Below are 21,726 nucleotides of genomic sequence, written 5' to 3' on the forward strand. Positions count from 1 at the left end.
CCCTGGAAAATATGGATATTTGCAAAGTAGGAGTGAATAAATTGGCACACGAGCATGAGACAGGTCTAACCCGAGTAGGGTGAAGCCACGGTGGTGGAAGTGGGAGAGCCGCGCTCGCGAAGGCTGCGTTGCGTAGCCGCCACTCCCACGGGACCCGCGTGCTGGAGTTTTCTACGATCCGGTCGAGGATGCTTCATCAACTGCATGGGCGGCCCCGTCGGCACAATGCGGTAGAAACACATCGCTTGGCTGCTATCTGACAATTCTGATCCTGGAGGAGAGGTCTGACTTTTTCTTTTTAAGACTGCGTGACTGCTTTTTGAGGGATTTGATGGATTAAGACTCACTTAACAGACTATTTGAACTTGATCTTTTTCTAGCCCCTCATGTGGAATTTTGGCATTTCCAGATCGGAGCATACGGCCAAGCAGCTCCCCATGTGTTACCATCTCAGGCTTGGTGTGTTCACCAGGCCTCGAACACCCACGTCCTGCTGCGTGAACTCCAAGCCACCTGTCGCCCCATCTGGCAAGGCCGAAACCGGGCACATGTCATCAGCAGGCACGAGCCCTTAAGGCCTCCCCCAAGGCTTCCAACATACTCCCCTCGCATCACATTTGGTGAGAAAATAAAACCCAATTGCTGAGTTTCTTTGCATCACAGATGGTGAATTACTTCAGGATCGGTATTTGTGACATCGCTTACGTCCCTCTAGTACAATACGCGGCCTGTCGCCATGGCATAAATATCAAACTGACAACTTAATCGCTAGTCACTAATTCAAAACATTTTCTCTTGACTGCGCCAACTGTGGAATGTGGAGGAGTGGTTAGCACATCAGCCCCACAGCTGAGTTTCTGGGTTTGAATCCCAGCTCAGGCCCTCCTGTGTACAGTTTGCATGACCACCTCGTGCTTTTTCTTCAGGTTCAACCACATTCCAAATATATTCATGTTGAGCTTGTTGAATTTTCAGATGTGAAAATGTGTGAATGCTTGTTTAGCTATATGAGCCACCAGTCCAGGGTGTACCCCACCTCTCGCTGGGATAGGCTCCAGCTCACCCGCAACCATAATGAGGTCAAGCAATATAGAAAATGTGCCCAGAGAAAACCCACGGGGGGGGAGACCATGCAAACGCCACACAGGCGGGGCCAAGGTTTGAACCCCCATCCTCAGAACTGTGAGGCAGACGTTCTAACCAGTCGCCCACCGTGCCGCCTGCATTGGTTCAGTTCCCACTTAATGCGAATGGTTGTCCCTCTCTGTAGGTGCCCTGTGATTTTTCAGTGTAGCTCAGCGACGAGGATAAGCATTATATAAAATGGATGGCTGTACACTACAAATAAAGACATTCGCTTTTATTGTTTTTATTTTCAGACATACAATTGTTTTCGTTCCATCACGCAATACAATGAAAAGTTCGCAACTAATTTGGAACTTTACGTAAAGTAAAACTTTATAATGACCTTGAAAAAAGGGGCAATCATTTACTCTGGCTCAGACTCCAGGATGATGGCAGGGAAACGTTGACCTCCTTCACCCAGTAGGGAGTACACGTCTCTCAACACACTTCGGTCGGGACACGAGGGGACGATGGAGGCCAGCTGGGGGGACAGAGCGTCCAGCAGAGCCTGCCACAAGGAGAAGGAAACTTCAGCCCATAGAGGACATCTTAGGAACTAGGGACGCACCAATACTACCAATGAAATATATGAAATTCACCGATACTACACACCAGTACCACATCACCAGCCTGAAACACAGTGTACCTTGCAGGAAGGAGCCCTAGCGGTTATGTGGATATAGTTGAAGGTAATCACATGTGATAACTTTTATCCGACGGCAAATTATGGTCTGATTGGACGGCGATGGAGGCCGTCCAGCAAGCACCGACTTTCGAGCCCCGCTGCCCGCTTAAACTCTACGTTCCCGTTTGTCTCTTATCTATGTACTCCTTTTACATAGTGCCCCCTATTGTTCAGACTGAGACACCCCATAACTGAAATGCCTTGTGTTACAGGCTCCATTTGAGTGTATTGTGTGGCAAGACTGAAAAACATGCAGTTGGAAGATAAAATGTCAGTAATGCCAAGTTGGTACTCTAAAAAAGTGTTATATTTGAGCAAAACAATATTTGGTTAAAATAAAATGGCATCACAATTGCAAGACATTTTACTAAGTATCAGTACTCAGTATAGACGAGTACTCAAATGTAAGAACTAGTACTCTGTGTAAAGAAAAAAGTGGTATCAGTGCATCCCAATTGGGAACTATTATTTAGATTCCCCAAATTCCCACATTTTTCATTACTCCACATCACAATATTCCCAAGTAAATGACAATAATTAAAATATTTAGATATCCACATTTCTGGACTGGTTCAATCCCTTCCGACTTGAAACTGTTCAGCTCATTCTAGTTATTATGAATGAAATTCTGAATGAGTGCAGTGCACAAGGCTCACCTGCTGGAGGTAAATCTCCTGCCGCAGCAGAGCAAGTCTCATCCTGATTGCCTCCAGCTGCCGCAGCTCAGCCTCCGAGGTGTAAGTGACAGTCACGGGCAGATGACGTGCGATTGCCTCATCTTCCGCTGGCCCGGCGGCGTAAAGACAACCTCCCTCTGGCCTCCATCGATCCCATGCTTCCCACTCTGAAGGAAAAGACGGCTATTTTTAGAGCGTGAGCAACCGTAGCCCGAAAACGTTTGCTGCCTCCGTTTGAAATAGCCGGGCCCCTGACCAACCACGGCAGCGCCCACCGCTTTTGAAGGGGACATATTATGGAAAATCTTTTTTTTATTGTTTGGATACAAATAGTTGGGTCTCTGCAGTGCCTGACCATCTATCAAGTGTGAAATAACACAACCTTGAAAATATTTTATCTGCCTATTACTTAAAATGTGTCTGTGAGTGAGTCGTTCTCAATTTGGTTCTGGAATGTGAATGGGGAAAATTGACATTATACCGCCTTCCCGAGTTTTTTCAACCGTGACTTGGTAGCTAGGCTGTGCGAGGTTCATCTATTTTCGAGCTACAGCGACTACACAGAAGGACTATCATCTATCCAAATGATTCCTAATTAGGGTCACAGGTGAAATGGATATTCATTGGAAATGCAGTCGGACAGAATGAGGTTTGAGAGGGGATAGACAAAAAGAAACAATAACAGAGCAAAAAAAAAAAAAAAAAACAGAAAACAATAACATCGAAAACAGTACTGTATATGACAACAACAGTAGAAGTTTGTTTTAGTCTACAGTAAAAGTGAACTAGTAAGCCAGTAATAGACCATGAGAGGAAGGGACGCACTAGTAGCTAATAGTACATGGACAGGACAGCCCAGGGGTAGTAAGCGAGGTCGTAATTTCTCTCAAGTTCTTAACATCTCTTGTTGAGGTTGGTCCTTCTTTTGGAATAAAAGTGACTCAATAAAAAGACTCCATAATTCTTCAATATAGGTCTTGTGAGAATTGCTGAGGTCTAGTGACTGTCGGATGACTTGCATATGCCATTTTTTTCATTGCAGTTATAATAGTGCCCTGTGAATTAAAATAATTTTTTTTTATTAAAACTAATTTGGGACTTTTTTTTTAGTTCCACAGTGACTCATGCATGAATATTCTGATTAAAATAAGTGACATGTAGAAAGTGGGTAACGATGACGGTGTATAATTCTTACAATCCCATTTGTGAGGTTGAAGTTGAAAACTGTGTACATGAAACAAAAAAAAAGGCAAAGCCATCAGGAAAAAGAAAACAATCAGGGGAGCGAGAAACAGCTGGTACAATAGTGCTGCAATGAGTCCATGCATGGCAAAGAAAACAGGTGTGAATGGACAATCTCGGAGCAATCAGCACGATTGTGATCAATTTTGTAAGCGGTAACAGGACTTATATTGTGTTACATATTGTAGCTACAGTACATGTGAATCAACACACAAAGAGAACGCCTATTGCGGAATAAATACGTGACCACAGTGTTGGTTCCATTGAACATGGGGGGGGGGGAAACATACTTCTACCTTGTTTTGCTCGCTCTGCAACTCTCTGGAGCTCCACTGCTGTTATTTGCAATCGCTCAGGCGTTAGACAGGAACACCTGTTTTCTTTCATCCCTGTAGTGATAAAAAAAAATAAAAAATAAAATAATTGGAATTGGATCATTATGACAGAGGCAATGTTAGTTGTTAAATGGAAATGTGCTTTTAAGCTTTCATCGCTTGCAGTTGTACAAAAAAAAAAAAAAAAAAGGGCAGAGGAGATGCGCAACAGTGTACATTTCTCAGCAAGCGCTTCCTGCCAGTTCTCAGGCATCTGTCAAGGTCAAAGCAAAAATAAAAATGCCTGGATTGAATTCAAAATGTAGTAAGTTCCTCGCCTTCTCTTGCTCGACTCCTCTGTCAAGGTTAATTAAAAACATCAAATGGCAGGATGACACATTGAAAGCTCTGAGCCTTAGAAATATACAGTGGAGGGTACATAGTAGGGCTGGGTGATATAGTGGATGATACCACTATACTATGGAAAAAGCTATTTAAATTTAAAAAAAACCCACACATCCTGAGCAAGACACTGGAATGAATTGATAAAATCTGTTAATCACTCAGGCTTACTACAAACTAAAACTCCTAAAAATATGATAACGTTTTTCATTTTTCAATTTTTCGGGAAGCTTGCGTTCAGCCAATCATGACACTCCAGCGCAGGAAGCATGGAAACTTGGGTTTGGCTTTTTTCTCGTGACATCACCAGAGCTGTTCCAATGATGGCATAGAGGTGGATGATGATGAAGTGTGATGACCCGCAGAACCAAAAATGGATGTTACTATGACACAAGAAAGAGACTACCTGCGCAGTAGAAGATGATCAAGACAACATATTTCAAATCAGTTGCATGTATCGACACATTTAACCATGCTGACACGAATGCAATTAGTCCAGCAATACCAATTACAGCCACGAGGGGGCTTATCAGGTGTCTTTAAAGGGTGAGTACTTTGAGTATATTTTAGTCTTATTGCACGTTTAACCTCTCTTTACAGTTGTATGACAGTTAAAGATAGTTAAAATATTACTTAAAATCGAAAAGCCGTTAAAAAAAAAGTTTCAGTGTGAGCGGATTTTACCCGGTTCCGCGCCCAGCTCTGGGGTTTGCTGATCCAGAAGGTCCATTGTCTGGCACTGCTGGGCCAGTTCATCAGCCCGGCGATTTAGTCTGCCAACCAGACTTCCGATCTGCTCCGGGCTTCCACGTGGCCAGTCCTTAGGAAACTGTAAATGTCATTGACAAGCCATGGATAAATATAGTAACGTCCGCACGGCTCAAGCACTTAAGTGTATCGATCCATTTCGCTCGGTGCACCTTCAGAAACATTTGTGAGGCAGACGTGCCACTGCTAACTAGTAGTCCAGTGTTTCCCAGCTACCATTCTCCAGAGATATGAAAGACTATACTGTACTTTTTTTTTTTGCTTGGAGCGACTTTTAAAATTAAATAATGTATTGACATTTTTCAACCAAACTCATTTTAGAGTTTTAAACATTCCAATTTCAAATCCATCATTTCGTCAAAACGATTGGACAAGTGTTGTAAATTACATGCAGTTGCAAAATGTACTAACTTTCAAAACATGGGCACTTTTATTAAATAATGACCAGTTGTAATATATGCTCGAGATATTTAAATTGTGTGTTTCAATTTACAGTGGGCATATGAATAGTTTTATGTGCAAGTGTAATTTTATCAGCCATTTGATCATGTTTTTGACTCAGTGATACAGGTACTCTCATTTTTCTTAAGCTTCCTTGGCTCCCTTGAAAGGCAGTACATAAAGTTATTATTATTATTATTATTATTAAACGTAATCGTCATCGACATAATCATTGTGAGGATTTTCAACTAAATTCAAAAGAAACAGTCTTGGACAAAAAAAAATAATGTATTTGCAAATACAAATGCAAACTTGTGGTTTCATCGTTTATTCAAGTTAATCAAAAATGAGTATTATTACCTTTGTTAAGGCAGAATTTTTGATACATCTCCTATATAGCCGTGACACACAGCAGGGGGAAAATGTGCATGAGGATTTTCCCAGCACAGTTTAACAGGCGTGAGTCGAAAAGAGGAAGGATATACCGTTGCTCTCACTCTCTCCATGAAGCGACTCCTCCCGGGCGCAGGTTTCCTTTGAGCGGCCATCGCTTTGTCCCACATTCTGTCGAGGAAGGAAACAGCGAAACACGAAAGTGAAAAACGAGCTACGCAATAGTCGGACAAACGAAGAGATTTTCCCCCACCTGTTTTGCTTGAGCCTGAGAGAGATCCACTGTGCTCTCTGCTCACTCCGTAATCTGACAGGAGACATAAAAATAAACACACATGATAAGAAAATAAACACACATGCGAAGATAACTGGCTGTGCTCATATATACACACACACACGCACTCTCAAACGCAGACTCGCCAACGTCACACACCACCCTAGCTTGAAGGCACACGCATGTACACAGATACAACACGCTTAGTATTTTCTATGCATTTTATGCTTGCAATTTCTGGGTGTGTTCAAATACATTTACACACGTTACAGCTTGTGGGAGGGAGAAAACTGTTAGAAAGTTGTTTTATACGGTCTCAATGCAAGATTTTCAGCTATTGCAGGTGGGTATGGAATGTATCCCGATCAAAGGGCGTTCACTAAAATATAAAGCAATGTTACTATTAGTCTACATACTGTATACCTCCTTGGTTGAGGCAGAGTGTCATCTGCTGTGTCTCCTGCGTGAGGTGAAGCTGCAGCTGCAACTCTGGTCAGGTCCTCACCATGCGGCGAGCTGCTTCTAGCACTTGTGCTCACCGAGGCAGTGTGCTGGACACTTTTTGAAGCCTGACGATGCGTGCTCCTCAGATCGGTCGTGTTCACATATTTACCAACGGTGCTTTTACACTTTCCAGGACCGCAAGTGGCTGAGGATTTCAATGATGTTCCAGGCTTTTTGGGCACTTTTTTGTCACTACCGGCAGACTTGAGTGTCGATCTGCTGGCCGTCTGATTTCCTTTGAAAGCAGACGAGGCTTTTGAAGTAGCCTGTTTGGGTATGGCACCGAGGTCCTTTCGAAGCTGAGTGGGTTTGTTTCCCTCTGGGACTTGACTAGAAAGCCTTGTGCCGGTGCGCACATAAAGGGCTTTTTGTAACGCTTGCTCAAGCAGTTTCATTTCTTCCATTTCCACTGGGTTTGATGTTGCTGTGTCTGAACAGACACACAAACATTAATTTAACGATGTATCCAGAAAGAGTATACATGTAGTATGCTAGGTACACAAATAAAACACCTTATTTTACCCTCGGGGAAATAAATAGCAGATGGTACCATTAGGTGATTGGAATTACAAGGTTCAGATGATGATATAATTCCCCTAACGGGCTTCATAAAGTAAAACCTCCGACTTAACTACCTACCAACCAACCATTTGATTCCTGTGTGAAAAGTTGGATTTGGCGTTTGACCAGAATTGTTGTTTTTCACCTTCTATTCATGTTTTTTTTTAATTAATAAGAAAATTACCGGTCGGAGCATCATTTGTTGTTTCTGGTTCATCAGGAGCTGCCCTGTGGGGAAAAGACAGAATGGATCTCATTATACGTAACCACAGTTGTATAAGCCAAGCAAATTTACTTGCCTTAATACTTTTAAAAGATTCAAACTATGATGACAGTAATTTAATATTGTTTTTCTAGAATTGTAATTTTTATTAATACTGTGAAATATTGTACTTAATACTTTTAAAAGATTCAAACTATGATGACAGTAATTTAATATTGTTTTTCTAGAATTGTAATTTTTATTAATACTGTGAAATATTGTAGTTGATGTTTGACAATATCAATAAAATCAGTCTGACTACAATGTATGATGTATATAGCAATGAAAAGAAATAGTACAGTACCACATGGAAAAGGCACTGCTGGGATTCGAACCCAGGATCTCCTGTTTACTAGACAGGCGCTTTAACCAACTAAGCCACAGCGCCAGGTGCCAACGCTTGCAATAATTATGGAATTTAAACGCTACGTACAATTGTATATTAGTAAATAATGACCTTACCTAAAAGAGCAAAAATGGCGTACTTACAGGCTTTGTAGTAGTTCTCTGTAGAAGTGAATGCGTCCATTCACCCTCACCCGTTCTTCTTTGCACGACTTGATGGCTGTCTCGACGGCGGTAAGCAGCGACATATTTGACTTATTTGACCGCTGTTAACTTAAAAATAACATTAAAAGCAGGACTGGTGGATTGAAAGTGTCAACACGTGTCTTCGGCGGTTTTATTCATTAAAAAAAAAAAAATGTCGAGTGCAATCCAATACGTCCCATATGACGTTTACGGAAGTAAAAGTCACTAAAACGTTAAAAGACCGTACTGTCACTGACGACAATTCTCAAAACGCTTGTGGACAAACCTATATACATGTAACTTACATTTATTCACTAAGAATAACAACACATAAACGAATCAGTGACTTGTTTCCATAGTCGGATGTCAACTCTCGCGAGAAGTGCCATCGCAACGCTTGAGTTCGTGAACAGTTTTAGTTCTTCTTGAACTTCAAAGAAATACTTCCGAAAGCCTCCATCCATCCATCCATTTTCAACACCGCATATCCTGGTTAGGGTCGCGGGGCGCTGGAGCCTATCCCAGCAGACTTCGGGCGAAAGGCGGACTAAACCCCGAACTGGTTGCCAGTCAGTCGCAGGGCACATATAGACACGGACAACCATTCGCACCCACATTCACACCATCACTGAATGGGAACTGAACCCACGCTGCCCACACCAAAGTCAGGCGAGTGTACCACTACACCATCAGTGACTCTTCCGAAAGCAATTTATTGTAAATACAACAGCTGGCTGGCCTCGTTGGAACAGGAATAAGATCCTTAATCATCTTCCCCGCTTCCTGCCAACGTACTAATCTGTCAAAGCAGCCATCTGCTATATTAATGCTGGGCTCTAATATTCCCATATACACATAATATTCCCTTCTTCGTCTGTCACACTTTTCCCATACGCAGATAAGAACAGCGCACAACGAACTAGTTTGCGTAGGGGCAAAAGAATAACGTTTTATATTTACAGCCTACATGTTTGTTTTTTGTTTTTAAATTACAAATATTTACTATAATTATGACTTTACTACTGCGTTATCGTATGGTTAGTGAGATTACGGCATAATACGACTTGCATATAAATTCGGGCCTTGTCCAGTGAAAAATTAAATGTGCGCCCCAGGTCAGACTTCCCTTTTATTAAAAAAGACAAAAAAACAACATTATTTTCGCGGGTATGTGTCAGAAACGTTATGACTTGGGAGTGTAACAGTACATATACGCCAAGTTCCAACACGGAACATATTAGGTGAGGGACAGGAACTGCTGGAGCCAACGACTCTAGTATTATAGTGAGTAATGTATATAGTGTTTTTGTTAAGTGCTAAACTGTCTGAAAACCTTCATTAGGTGGCAGAAGCTACAAATATCTTGTGTATCCATCATTGCTTAACTATTCAGTGAATACTTCTTGTGACCTTTTTTGGTTGGTGGGGTGCCGTGATTTGTTTAATGTAAAATTATCTATCTGTGCCTCGGCCTAATAAATGTTGAAAAACACGACAGTGTTCCACTTAAAACATGGCGAATATGTAATAAGCGTACGTCATTGTTTTTGCTTGGTCATTTAACACCGCTTGTGGTATTTACATTACCTTTCTACTGCATTTCTTTCCGAGTATTTTGACGCTTTTGATTTTACAAAGAGGTTTGGAAACGGGCGCCTCAACACTTCCTGGCATGCGCAGTAGACGTCTAGCTTGACTTTAGTTCACCCGAGCGACGCGTAGTGGCTGGAGTGAAGGTTAGTACGGCGTTATACGCCATTATGGCGTTTAAATCTGAATTCTAAAAGGCAATAAAAAAGCCTCAAAATGTGCTTTTTGGTCATATATTTATCGACCACCTTCTTGCCGAACCTGTCGGAGAGCTTGCTAGGTATTAGCTTGTGTAATGCTAGCAAGCAAAGTTAGCTTTTGTTGTTGTTGTCAAAATGACGTTTGATGGCTATGTTGTCCAAATAGTGGAGCAATATCTCAGTCGTATTTAGACGAGGGCTCTAAGTGTCTCTTAACAAGAGCTGACTAAATTGTAGCTATGAGACCTAGAATCTACGTTAAATGGCACAGGGCCTTTGTCTTGCTGCTTTTTGTTTGCCAGTATTCAATAGACCTTCTGTACTAAACCTGGCCTGGTTGTATCAGATTTCAACCTTGCGCTACTTGGTCATCCCTACAGAGTCGGCTTTGAAAGTAGTTGAATCTTGTGGCAGACGGTCACTTTCTTTCCCTACATCATCATCAACAGCACAGTGGGGCCACGACAGCCCCCCTTTTATCCTGATCTGAATATATCTCCTCTGGCACTTTTGGTAAATTTGGACTTTTAAATGCTTGAAATCAAAGTTGGGTAGAGTAGCCAAAAATTGTACTCCAGTAAGTGTAAAATGTAGTCCTAATAATAGTTAAATAAGAGTCATTACTTTGTGGGAAAAAAAATGTCAAAATACTGCGTAACTGCTGATTAATTTCAGATTATTATTATTTTTTAATTTGTGCATGAATGGCAAATAGATAAAATACAAAATCGGAATGTGCAACTTCAGATACTGCCCTGTAATATCACCAGTGCTGCAACAAATGATTATTTTAGTTGTTGATTAATCTGTTGCTTATTTTCTTATTAAATGATGAATCAGATTAAAACAAATCTCATCCCTTTATTCTAAAAGAGGACATCGTTTGAAATTGACAGTGCCGAAAATGCACAAGCATTTATGATTTAGTGAAAATGTTGATAATTGTTTTCCAAAGGAAAAAATGTTCGCAAATTTATTTACTTATTTTGATGCAACACAAGGATAATCAGTCTACTTTATAATTATGATAAATATAATTATCAGTATTTACTGCTTTAGTATTATAATAATAAATATAATCATTAACATTTACTGTTGAGAGGCTGAAATTCCGAGGATCTGGACAATTTTATGTTAAACAAAGTTTCTACGAAAAAAGTGTATCGTATTTCTCCTTTAATAGAAGGCAACGGCTAGCTCAGTGCAGTGGAGCCTGCTGTTATTTCCTCGTTTTTGTTCGGTCTCAATGTGTGTGCGAGCTCCATACAGTCCAAGTGAAAGTGATGACTCATTACAAACGTCACGTGCTCGTACCATTGAACGCCATATAACGCCGGACACTACGATAGGCACACAATACAGGAGCTGAATCACCAATTCTCCCTTTACAAAGCTATCAATGGTCATGGAGGGAGCATTCCATACAAACATGTTCCCTTTAATTGATATGGACTGAATTATATTGCTTATATTGTAGTGATCAACTAGACCCTTTCCGATGTCACAGTAAGTTCATTTCCACTTCTATGGTTATCATAGTTCTTCACTTCACACTTTAACCTTGATTTTTTTTTTGTGGTGTCTTTCTTCACTTAATGTTGGCCGAGTTTTTACTGTACCACTTCTTGGGCTTTTCCACTCGGATTTGTGTGTCAATGTGTTAACATTTTTGCATGTCTATGAAAATTTCTAGGGGTGGCAACCGTCAGACAAAATGGCCACAACGACAGAGAGCGTGTCCAATGGAGAAGGGCCTGTGAACGAGGAGAAAGGAGACACCCTCAGGTTAAACTTCCCTTGTATTTTCAGCGTCTCTTAAAACAGACAAAAATAGATAGAAAAATAGATTGTATATGAAATTTAAGGGGGGGGAAATCATTAATTTTATTACAGTATTTTTAAATTCCAAAAATAAAATGAAATGAATGAATATGTTGAACCACAGATGATATCACACTATTGTTTTATTCTTTTAAAATTTAACTCATATTACAAGATATCACATTATTATTTGAATACAAAAATAAAAATGAAAAAGTTAAAAACATGAATAAAATGACTTTTTTTTTCAACTTAAAGATCTTTTAAATGTTTAATGTGAAAAAGCACCAACTAAGACAATGTTCAACAAGACATCACATGATTGATTTTGTTAAAAAATTGTTAGGAAATATCAGACTTGAGCAAAAAAATAAGCAAATATCAAGAGGTCACACATTTTTTACATTTAGTGTAGAATGTTATAAGATATCACTTGGTTTTTTTTCTTTTCAAATGAACCTATCACACTAACACCAATTCATCACTACTTTTTTTTGTCATTGATAGAGATTTTTAGAAAGACTTTTTTTTTTATTTTTTTTTTTTTTTAATATAAATGTTGACTGACAGTACAACATTGGATTGTTTTTGACCATGTAGAATAAACTCAGTGTGAAGTGGCCACTTTGGTTTTTCTGTGTGTGGAAAGGCTTTGGACATGCCTGCATCAACATTAAAGTGACCGCAGTACATTATTCCCTTCGCCTCCCCAGGCCCGATGATTTATCTGAGATGTTGGCTGCTGGTACCAAAGATGTTCATGAAAAGGCTGAGAATACACAATTTGTAAAGGACTTCCTCAGGGGGCGAATCCGCAAAGAGCTCTTCAAGGTGAGGAACGCGAGGAGATGAAAGCAACACAGATGGCCTTGATGGAGATAAAAACATATGATTGATATTTCCCCCGACAGCTGGGTGCCGTAGCTCTGTACTTCACCTACACCGCCATGGAGGAGGAAATCGAAATAAACAAGGACCACCCCCATTTCGCCCCGCTTTATTTTCCGTCGGAGCTGCACCGCCACGAGGCGCTGGGCCGTGACCTCGAATACTTCTACGGCCCAGAATGGAAGAGCCAGATCAGCTGCTCCCCGGCCACCCAACGCTACGTGGACCGCATCCACCAAGTGGGCCGGGATGACCCGGCGTTGCTGGTGGCCCACGCCTACACCCGCTACATGGGTGACCTGTCGGGGGGTCAGGTGCTGAAGAAGGTGGCGCAGAGAGCCCTGAAGCTCCCCCCCACTGGAGAGGGCCTGGAGTTCTACCAGTTCGACGCCATCGACAGCGCCAAGGCCTTCAAGCAGCTTTACCGCAGCCGCATGAACGAGCTGGAACTCGACGCGGAGACCAAGAAGAGCCTGGTGGACGAGGCCATTAAGGCCTTCCAGTTCAACATGGAGGTCAAAATGTGCTCTTTAAATAACATATTTGAACATAAACGGTGCATAAACACAGACAATATTACAATACTCACAGGCATCATGCAAAATCTACTCAAGTACAGTAATGACGTATTTGTACCCCGTTACTTCCCACCACTGGACGTCATCTTTTGTGTTTTACGCTGGCAGGTTTTCGAGGAGCTGGAGGAAATCGGGAAAACCTTCCAGGAGGAGGTTTCTGAAGCTGGAATGCCCATTCATGGAGACACGGGAGGTGACATCAGCAAATGCCCCTATTACGCTGCCAAAATGGGTACGCGTTTGTTTTTTTCACCACCACAAAATCTTCATAATTTCACTTTGAACCTGTGCAATTAAACTAAAAAAAATAAATGTTCAGTGGGAAAAGCTAACGTTATTCCAAAAAATAGCTTTATAGTGTGCACACCAGCATTTTATTCATTTGAAAATACTAAGTACCTTTTACTGCCGTGTTCCTCTGGTTTTAGCAACGACGGGTGGGACGGCGTACGCATGCCAGCTGGCCATGGCCGTTCTGCGTCACCCCACCGGGCAGGTCCTCATCGCCACGTGGTTCGCCGCCTTAGCCGGCCTGGCCGCCTGGTATGTGATGTGAGGAGCAAGAGAAGGTGAAAAACACTGATGGACGGGGGACATAGTAAGAAGGCTTCTCAGGCTCGGAGACCAAGTGTAGGAAAAGTTGCCACGTGCAACCACGGCAAATATACCTGGATCTGGAATTCCAATGCGTTAATTTTAAGGACCATATTGACCCCCCCCCGCCCTCCTACCACCTGTCTATCAGCCTTTTTTTTAATTTTTCTACCTCCTTTGCAACATCCATCCATCCTGTCATGAGTCATTTGTCCTCACATCAGGTTTTCTCACACTTTCCCATAAGGTGACAGATGTTTGAAGCACAGATTTATGCTGTAAAGTGATACAAAGATGATTATTAATGATAATTGCTCGCTAAAATATACTATGCATATGTTATGGACGAGCTTTCTTAACAAGTGTTTTTGGCCATACAGGGTCTCAGTTTGACTCAGGAAAGAAAACTTGACGAATATAACAGTTTATTTCTCACATACAAGCTTCACTAGCTGTTATTGTTTGACGTTGCGGTAAACAAAGTCCAAACTGCATTGACGTGCTGCAAAAAACCTTCTGGTCACATTTCATGATTACCACGCTGGCCTTCAATGTTAAATACTGTAGTTCCTCATATAGTAGCCATTTAGTTATGCAACTGCACAAAATCCCCCCCCCCCCCCCACACAAATTCCCTAGAAAATACATTTTAATATTATTAAGTTCATTATAATATTAAGTTTGTGTACTTCTGCTATTTTCCCTTTTAAAAACAAAAAAAAAATTTGGGGGGAAGGCTGAAATAAATTAATGGCATTTCCATTCAGTTCAATAGGGAAAGATGATTTGAGTGTTTTGAGTTACGAGTGCGGTCACAGAACAAATTAACCAATATCACAACGCACCACTGTACTATATATTACAATATAGTATGTATTGTAATACAGTGAACTCCCCTGTATGTTTGCAGTTCAGTATGCGCTAATTTGCCTATTGATGGATTTTTTGTAGGGAACCTATCGTGTGTCTTTGGCTGAAAAACTCACCTATTTACTCTTTTTGTGCTTTAAGCCCTGTCCTAACATGAAAATACTGCTTTGGCGCCATCTGGTGGCATCTAGATGCCAAACAACTACATAGAACAGGCCATCGCCTTGTCGAATAGAAAAAAAAGTGCTTTGCCGTCACTCATGAACCTCAGCCTTCCGGTTGCGCTCCGGTGATCATGTATATATCAGCTTTACAGATACCAAGCCACATGGTGGTATTAATGACAGTAACCCCTAAATGCGCTCTCATAAACTGCAATTGTCAGCGTTACAGATGCCAAATCTACTCTGCAAAAGACCGCAACACATAACTACAGCTACCTATTCTGTTTATTCACGTGGACGTGACTAACGAGGCGTAGAGACAACTATTTGAGGAATTACGGCATTTACACTTTGACAAGCGTATGATAAACAAACACATTTGCGCTAGTGTTAAAACACATTGGAATTATGCAGCAAGACTTTTCGCATTACAAAAAAAACGTTTTTTTTTTTTTTTAGATTGCACAATTTTGACTCCCAACATGAACGACAAATAGTTCAAGCTGCCAAAGGAGCCTGTATTCATAATAATACTGTCATAAGAAATAGCCTATTGTATTAGGATGAAGGATTGTTATTTTATACATAGAGTATACGTAGAGCACATCCACAGTATATGAACGCCTATTTGAGTATTTATAGTTGAGTGGGAACTGCCTCAGGTTAGGTACCAACTTATAAAAGGGTTTCATTAATATTCACGGTTCCTTTAATTCATACTGTACTGTTTTATTGTTGCTACTGTGTGTACATGCAGTGTAATTGCAGAACCCCCCCCCACAGCATTTTATATTATTCCTGTTCTAAAAGGGCACTTTTCAACCCCAGTTTAACGTTCCTCTTCAAACCCATCCACGCTCATTGAAGTGATGTTGGGTTATTTTGGAGACTCGTGTCGTGATGGTTAAAAGAGGGCAAACCAGTGTGACACTGGGAACTGCAGAACAGTACAGAGTCTAATGGAAAACAAGTGGAATGCTTTCACACATTTGCATACACTTGTACTACTCTCTCACCATCTGGACAACTTAAATCAGTACACAGTGGATTGTAGAAGAGAACGCTGCTGTCTGTAATGAAATAAAACCCATGTGACTGACATATGGGACCATTTTTGTTGATGCTTGACTGTGACTTACAATAGCTTAATTTTAGTTCATTTATTTTCTGTAGCCTTTGGCCTCATTAGGTGCGTTGAATAGGTTTTTTTTTTTAATACAAAATATTAGTCTTTTCAAGGTGTTCTTTTTGAGGATAGACTTTTAATTATTTTTACTTCATAATAGTGAATTTAATGTATTAGAGTGGTGTTTATATTAACATTACCTTATTGAGCTGCATGAGGTGTATTGTGGATTGTGTGTGGATATATAGACACAATGTAAGAAAAAAAAAAAAAACGCAAGTAGATTTATTTTATATATATATGGTGCACAAATGTGAAGATGGCATGAATGGCCATCGAAACTTAAGGTTATAAAATAACCGAAACACAAATTAGTGGATCAACATGTAAGTACTCTTGAAAGCATGATGAACAGCAGGTCTTGTAATGACAAACCTTTAATGTATTTGTGTCTTCAAACATCATTTATGTCTGCGCATGTGGAGACTACTACGATTAGCCGTCTTTCATAGTCTTTGGAGCTAAAATGGACGAAGCGTTTTAGTCCGCTGGAACTGGATCTCCTTTGCCTTGTTGGATGCATGCGAGAATGCCGACAACATGGCTATCCTTTGCGCTGCGCAACGGAGCCTCTCAGGTCCACGAAGACCTCTTACCTGGAAGAGGAGTAGAAACATGAATATATTTCAAAATGCTAAGAGGACATTGGAGCCTGACAGCCACAAACCAGAGATTAACTGTACTCGTCCTACCTGGTTTGTGGCTGTCAGGAAGAACTAAACAATCGCTTGAGTGTGGAGAAGAAGCCCCTCTCTTGTTTCAACTCGCCTTCCTTCCTGTCATGCCCTTCCTTCTTAAATTGCTTACCACTGCTGCCCCCACCTGGACACAGAGTCACACTATATCAGACACCACTGGAAAGATGTAAGAGATCTTCAGGTGGGTTCCACAAAATGATCCATTCATTCATCTTCCGTTCCGCTTATCCTCAATAGGGTCGATTTGACTTAATTGCTCCAAAAATCATTATTTATTACAACGTACAGTGGGACCTCAATTTATGAGTGCGTTGAATTGTTTGAGGTATGGGCAGTTGCTCGGCCGATTTTTGCTTTGACTTGCAGGCAAAATTTTTTGATGCGAACGCAACTTTACAAGCAGCAGCAGTTTGGTAGATGGTAAACAATTCTTCAAAAAAAATGAGGCTTCAAGTTTTCCGCAACAAGTTGAGATTTACTGTGAAACTAAACAGAATGTCAAACTAAACACAGAATTACACGTATATTTAAAACAACCACACAATTTTGTCTTGGGAATGCTTGCTTAATGCTTTCATAATGGGGAAACGCCATAGACAGGATAACGAAACTAGCTTCAATGATTGCCATAAACATTTACACACAATAGCAACAGGCTCACAGACAATCTAATCATACCGGCATATATTCTTTATCCTCTGCGAAAAACAATCAAGATTGCTACAGCTTAGTTACGACAGTCTTCTGTTTCATCATGAAATTTATGTGTTGTGTGTATGCATTACACTGCTCTTTGGTGGCTAAGGCACACACACCAGACAGGACCATTTAATTCTTGACATTCTATTTATTACTGTATGTTTTCATAAAGTGGAATGCTGTACAGTATTATTTCTCTTACCAAAACAAATTTGTGTTAGTGTTTTTAGTAGGGCTGGAACAGATTATTGGCATTTACATTCATTTCAAAAGGGAAATAAATGATTTAAATTGCATGAGATTAGTGACATCTACCTGTGGCGGTGGCAGTGACGCCGTTAACCGTTCCTTCCACGTCCGCCTCGTCCTCAGCGTAGCTCATGACGAGACCTCTCTGCCGGTCTGTCAGCTTCCTGCAAAAACAAAAACAAAAATAAGGCGTCTTCCAAAGCAATCAGCACTTCTGATGAAGACGATGCACATTTCCCCCTTTCACGTCTTACTTGGGTACTTTAATTTTGATATGGACGTAGTGGTCACCAAAGCCGTAGCCACTGACGCGGGCGATTCCTTTCCCTGCCAGGTGGATTCTCTGGTCTGTCTGGATGCCAGCTGGGATCTGATCCGAGGACCAAAGCAACATTCTTCTCATCAAAGGCAAATGCATGCCCATTTATGTGGGCATGATGCGTTTTTAAATTTTTTCTGTACTTACAGCTAAATTGAGCGTTTCGTAGAGGCCTTGCGCCCTGGCCGTGCCGCCCAGGATGGCTTGAGCCACGGAGACGTAAAGGTCCGAGTGGATGTCGGCGCCGTCCCGCCTGAACACTGGACTCTTCTGGACCTGAAACCACCAACCAAACAGCACATTAACACAAGTACACTTTGGGATGAATACGACGTTTTTCAAACGGAGGCTTATTCAAATGTCACTCAAACATTCCACTTCTGGCAGTCACTAGACTACCTCAGAATGTGTGAAACTATCCTGAAAGGGAAACTGAGGCAGCTATTTAAGCTGGGGCATTTTTATTTTTTTTTGAGTATGAACAGACCCAGCAATTACGTCCCCTGTGGTCACTCACTCTAAACGTGATGAAGATCTCCTTCTTTCCGACAGGCATTCGCACAGTCTGGCCATCTTCCACTCCTGAAGGACAACACGTTGAACAGGTAGTGGCTGTCAGTGACTTTTAAATGGCACGAGTAACAATTCTGAGGGCGCTTGTAACGCATAGTACGGCGTGACGGACCCGCGGGCACGGGGACCATGACGGTTTTCCTCTGCTTGGTCTGCCCAGTCCCGCGGCAGGTGTGACACGGGTTGGAAACGACCGTTCCCTTGCCGCCACAGCGTCGACACGTGGAGCGCATCACGAACGGGCCGGTGTTCACCGTCTCCTGCAAAGAACAAGAGTTACACGTTACATATGGTAACAAGCTTTTAGGCATGAAAGGAAGCAAAGCGCGCGCTAGATGATGGTATTACCATGCCGCAGCCGTTGCAGTGGTGGCAGTGCTGGACCTTTGTGCCTGGCTCGTGGCCCTTCCCTCCACAGCGCTGGCAGGCTGCTTCTGTGTTAATCGAGATCTCCTTGTTGACTCCTTTCGCTGCCTGAGTGAACGTCAACTCCATAATGTACTGTGCATGGAAAACAGAATGCAAATTTACTCCATTTTTAGTAATTAGGTTAATTCATTAATAATCAATCAATCCGTTTCAGGCTCCCCCAAAGAAAACCCCCTTTTTTATAGTAAGTAGCACTTTATATTGTACTATATAAGAACAAATAACAGAATGTAAAGAATGAAATACTTCGTGGATCATGACTAATTCATTGCAGCTTCTTCTGCATTCAAATGAAAAACAGTAAGCGAGCCTCTTTTAAAACATCCACTCTCGCTTTCATTGTCGCCCACGTCCACTCTCTTTAGCAACCCTGTTTCTTCCTCAACTATAAATCTTTTTATAGTTTAATAAATGTGATAAGTAACAGCAACTTTTTTTTTTTTTGCTGCGATGATCTGGTCCAATCCACTTCTACCGCATGGTGCAGTGTGCGACAGGCTTAAGCTGTAGAAGTATTAGTCGTTCTTCACGGAGGATAAAGAATATAATAAGCTCGTGAGTAGTTATATTCTCTGTCTACGTGTTGATACACCGTTTGTGTTCAAATATGCGGTATCACGCTGCCAGATAGCTGCTATTCGTTAGCCCATCTATGGCATTTTGTATTGTTTGTTAGTATTAAGCTAATTAGTCCATCTATGGTATTTTCCATTGTTTGCTAGCATTAAGCTAAGTGGACATTTTCTAAGGCAAAGCTGTGTGTTTGTTTTAAATACGTAAAATGTAATTCACTTTGTTTCATGTTTAGTTTCTTCACTTGAATTTCAAGGCACCACAGAAGCTACTACACAACAGACCTCCTGCGGCTGATCAAAAATGGCATTAAAGTCTCCAAATCCACGTCCTTCAGAAAATTCCCCAAAGATCTTGCGGAAAAGCTCCTTCGGGTTCACGTTTTGCGTCTGCCCGGACCAGTACTGCTGCCCACCGCCTGCCTGTCCGCCGTCGAAGCCTGCGGAGCCGTACGCGTCGTACTGCTTCCTCTTTCCTTCGTCGCCGAGTACCTGAGAGAAAAATGTTGCGTTGTAGAGGCTTGCGTGTTATAATAAATGGGAATAAAAAAAAAAGTAAAAGGGTAATAACACTAAACCTCATAAGCCTCAGCCAACTGAGCAAATTTCTCCTTGGCTTTTGGGTCGTCTTTATTTGTGTCTGGGTGGTACTTTTTGGCCATCTGGGGGACAACAAACAGCCAAAGTGTGACATGATTGAGTGAACTGTACACACAATGCACTTTTTATTTAATTTAATATAAACTGGGGTTTCTTTATTTGTTATCCAATGATTAAAAAAAAAAATTAAACAACACAATAAGCAGGCAATCAGAAAACGTGTTTGTTAGCACCTCTGGCACAATTTCGGTCAGGAAAACCCCTGGACTAGATGCAGTAAAACAGGACAAAATATGAGCTGTGAATAGGCCCAGCAACAGCAGACCTGATAGTAGGCCTTCTTGATCTCCTTCTGGGTTGCCGTGCGAGGTACCCCAAGGACCTGGTAGAAGTCCTGCTTATTGTTGGCCCAAGTGCTTGTGTGAAAGGCACACTGGGATGCTTTGAAACCTGGGGGGGGGGGAAGAAGTGTAGGACAGTACAGCTGCATTATGTTTGGTAACTAAAATTTAGCGAGAAATTGTGTTTTTGTTTTGCTTTACAATATTAGTTGTGTAATAGGTTAGCTAAAGAGACTTTAAACTAAGTAAAACATTACCTAACTCTTGTGTTACCCACTGGCACAGTTCAAGGACCTGTACGCATGCTTCAAAGAAGACTCATGTGCCACAATTTTAAGGAATTCTGACAGAATTTAAGTCCAAGCTCAAAAGTGAAATAACAACAAACCAAACCAAGCTTAGCTCAATGCTAACACCTGACGTCACTTACCAGGTAGCCCCCTCAATGTCAACCCTCTCCCAGCACGGCCACACGCCGAGCTCCCTTCGGTCCAAAGCGTCCCGGCTCCGAACGTGCTAACGCCCCGTAGCCAGCCACAGGAAACGGAGACAGAAGCGCAAGCCGCACGGTGGTGCCCAGAGGACACGATGACAGTTAGCCAGCGTGAGGAACTGCGAGCGGCTGCGGACGCCATCATTCCCACACTGTGGCCGTACTGCGCATGACAGGAAGTATCACGTCACGCTAATATTGCGTCACATTTGCTTCTAAAGGTTCTGTTTAACTACAATTGTAAAAAATATAAAAGCCTAATAAAAACATCAAGATTTGATTTGGGCTTTATGAAAAAGAAAAAAAAGTTTCTTATTGAGCCGCCCGTCGGTACTCATACGCAAAGGTTGCAAGGTAGCGTTAACTTTCTTCTCTCAGGCTCAAAACAACACATCCGTACCTTAAGATACGAGTGCCTTGGCTTGACTTGATGAGTTTTTTTTGGGAGATACGAGCCGTCCATGGGCCGATTATTTTGTTTAGAGGCAAGCCAAAATTTGAGATACGACTGCAATTTAGAGGTCCTCCGCTAGATAGCGCTAGCAAACTTCACAACACTTGCCATCAATTCACATTGGTTTTCTTGCAGTGGAAGGACAATATCAGTTGGTGGCGCTAATGCACCACTAAGCTGGTACCACACAGAAGAAGAACAAGAAATGCCATTACATTCGGTACAGTTG

General features: G+C 41.6%; 3 protein-coding genes and 1 non-coding gene across 24 annotated transcripts; 1 reads left to right on the plus strand and 3 right to left on the minus strand.

The window, feature by feature from the left end:
- Positions 1–570: 570 nt before the first annotated feature.
- Positions 571–9,856, minus strand: LOC133466578 (tubulin epsilon and delta complex protein 2). 4 transcript variants are annotated; one of them, XM_061750436.1, is made up of 10 exons: positions 9,767–9,856; positions 8,138–8,259; positions 7,571–7,614; positions 6,745–7,255; positions 6,301–6,354; positions 6,140–6,218; positions 5,130–5,265; positions 4,026–4,118; positions 2,467–2,654; positions 571–1,633 (listed from the first exon to the last, which is right to left on the minus strand). In XM_061750436.1, exons 1-10 carry the CDS (start codon positions 9,851–9,853, stop codon positions 1,490–1,492), a joined length of 1,458 nt encoding a protein of 485 aa, XP_061606420.1. In that variant the 5' UTR covers positions 9,854–9,856; the 3' UTR covers positions 571–1,489. The 4 variants fall into 4 exon arrangements, with proteins under 4 accessions (XP_061606420.1, XP_061606418.1, XP_061606421.1 ...); XM_061750434.1 differs by having other exon boundaries at positions 573–1,633; positions 5,130–5,274; positions 9,767–9,853; XM_061750437.1 differs by having other exon boundaries at positions 573–1,633; positions 5,130–5,274; positions 8,138–8,266; positions 9,767–9,842.
- Positions 7,963–8,036, minus strand: trnat-agu (transfer RNA threonine (anticodon AGU)). Its single transcript has one exon. It is a non-coding gene; the product is annotated as a tRNA-Thr (tRNA).
- Positions 8,814–20,218, plus strand: hmox2b (heme oxygenase 2b). Of its 17 annotated transcripts, none has more exons than XM_061750453.1 (11): positions 9,853–9,915; positions 11,663–11,754; positions 12,504–12,621; positions 12,702–13,193; positions 13,365–13,488; positions 13,685–13,799; positions 18,051–18,345; positions 18,588–18,640; positions 18,769–19,221; positions 19,525–19,592; positions 19,846–20,218. In XM_061750453.1, exons 2-7 carry the CDS (start codon positions 11,684–11,686, stop codon positions 18,088–18,090), a joined length of 960 nt encoding a protein of 319 aa, XP_061606437.1. In that variant the 5' UTR covers positions 9,853–9,915; positions 11,663–11,683; the 3' UTR covers positions 18,091–18,345; positions 18,588–18,640; positions 18,769–19,221; positions 19,525–19,592; positions 19,846–20,218. The 17 variants fall into 17 exon arrangements, with proteins under 17 accessions (XP_061606449.1, XP_061606446.1, XP_061606448.1 ...); XM_061750459.1 differs by having other exon boundaries at positions 19,867–20,218; XM_061750451.1 differs by having other exon boundaries at positions 18,769–18,900.
- dnaja3a (DnaJ heat shock protein family (Hsp40) member A3a) lies at positions 16,430–21,222 on the minus strand. 2 transcript variants are annotated; one of them, XM_061750439.1, is made up of 12 exons: positions 20,981–21,222; positions 20,535–20,659; positions 20,188–20,271; positions 19,895–20,101; positions 18,957–19,109; positions 18,721–18,868; positions 18,553–18,617; positions 18,183–18,311; positions 17,971–18,086; positions 17,783–17,880; positions 16,763–16,892; positions 16,430–16,666 (listed from the first exon to the last, which is right to left on the minus strand). In XM_061750439.1, the coding sequence occupies exons 1-11, from the start codon at positions 21,186–21,188 to the stop codon at positions 16,777–16,779; spliced, it is 1,449 nt and encodes a 482-aa protein (XP_061606423.1). In that variant the 5' UTR covers positions 21,189–21,222; the 3' UTR covers positions 16,430–16,666; positions 16,763–16,776. The 2 variants fall into 2 exon arrangements, with proteins under 2 accessions (XP_061606423.1, XP_061606424.1); XM_061750440.1 differs by lacking the exon at positions 16,763–16,892.
- Between the last annotated feature and the right edge of the window lie 504 nt (positions 21,223–21,726).

This window comes from Phyllopteryx taeniolatus, chromosome 16, assembly GCF_024500385.1.
Source record: "Phyllopteryx taeniolatus isolate TA_2022b chromosome 16, UOR_Ptae_1.2, whole genome shotgun sequence".
Lineage (NCBI taxonomy): Eukaryota > Metazoa > Chordata > Actinopteri > Syngnathiformes > Syngnathidae > Phyllopteryx > Phyllopteryx taeniolatus.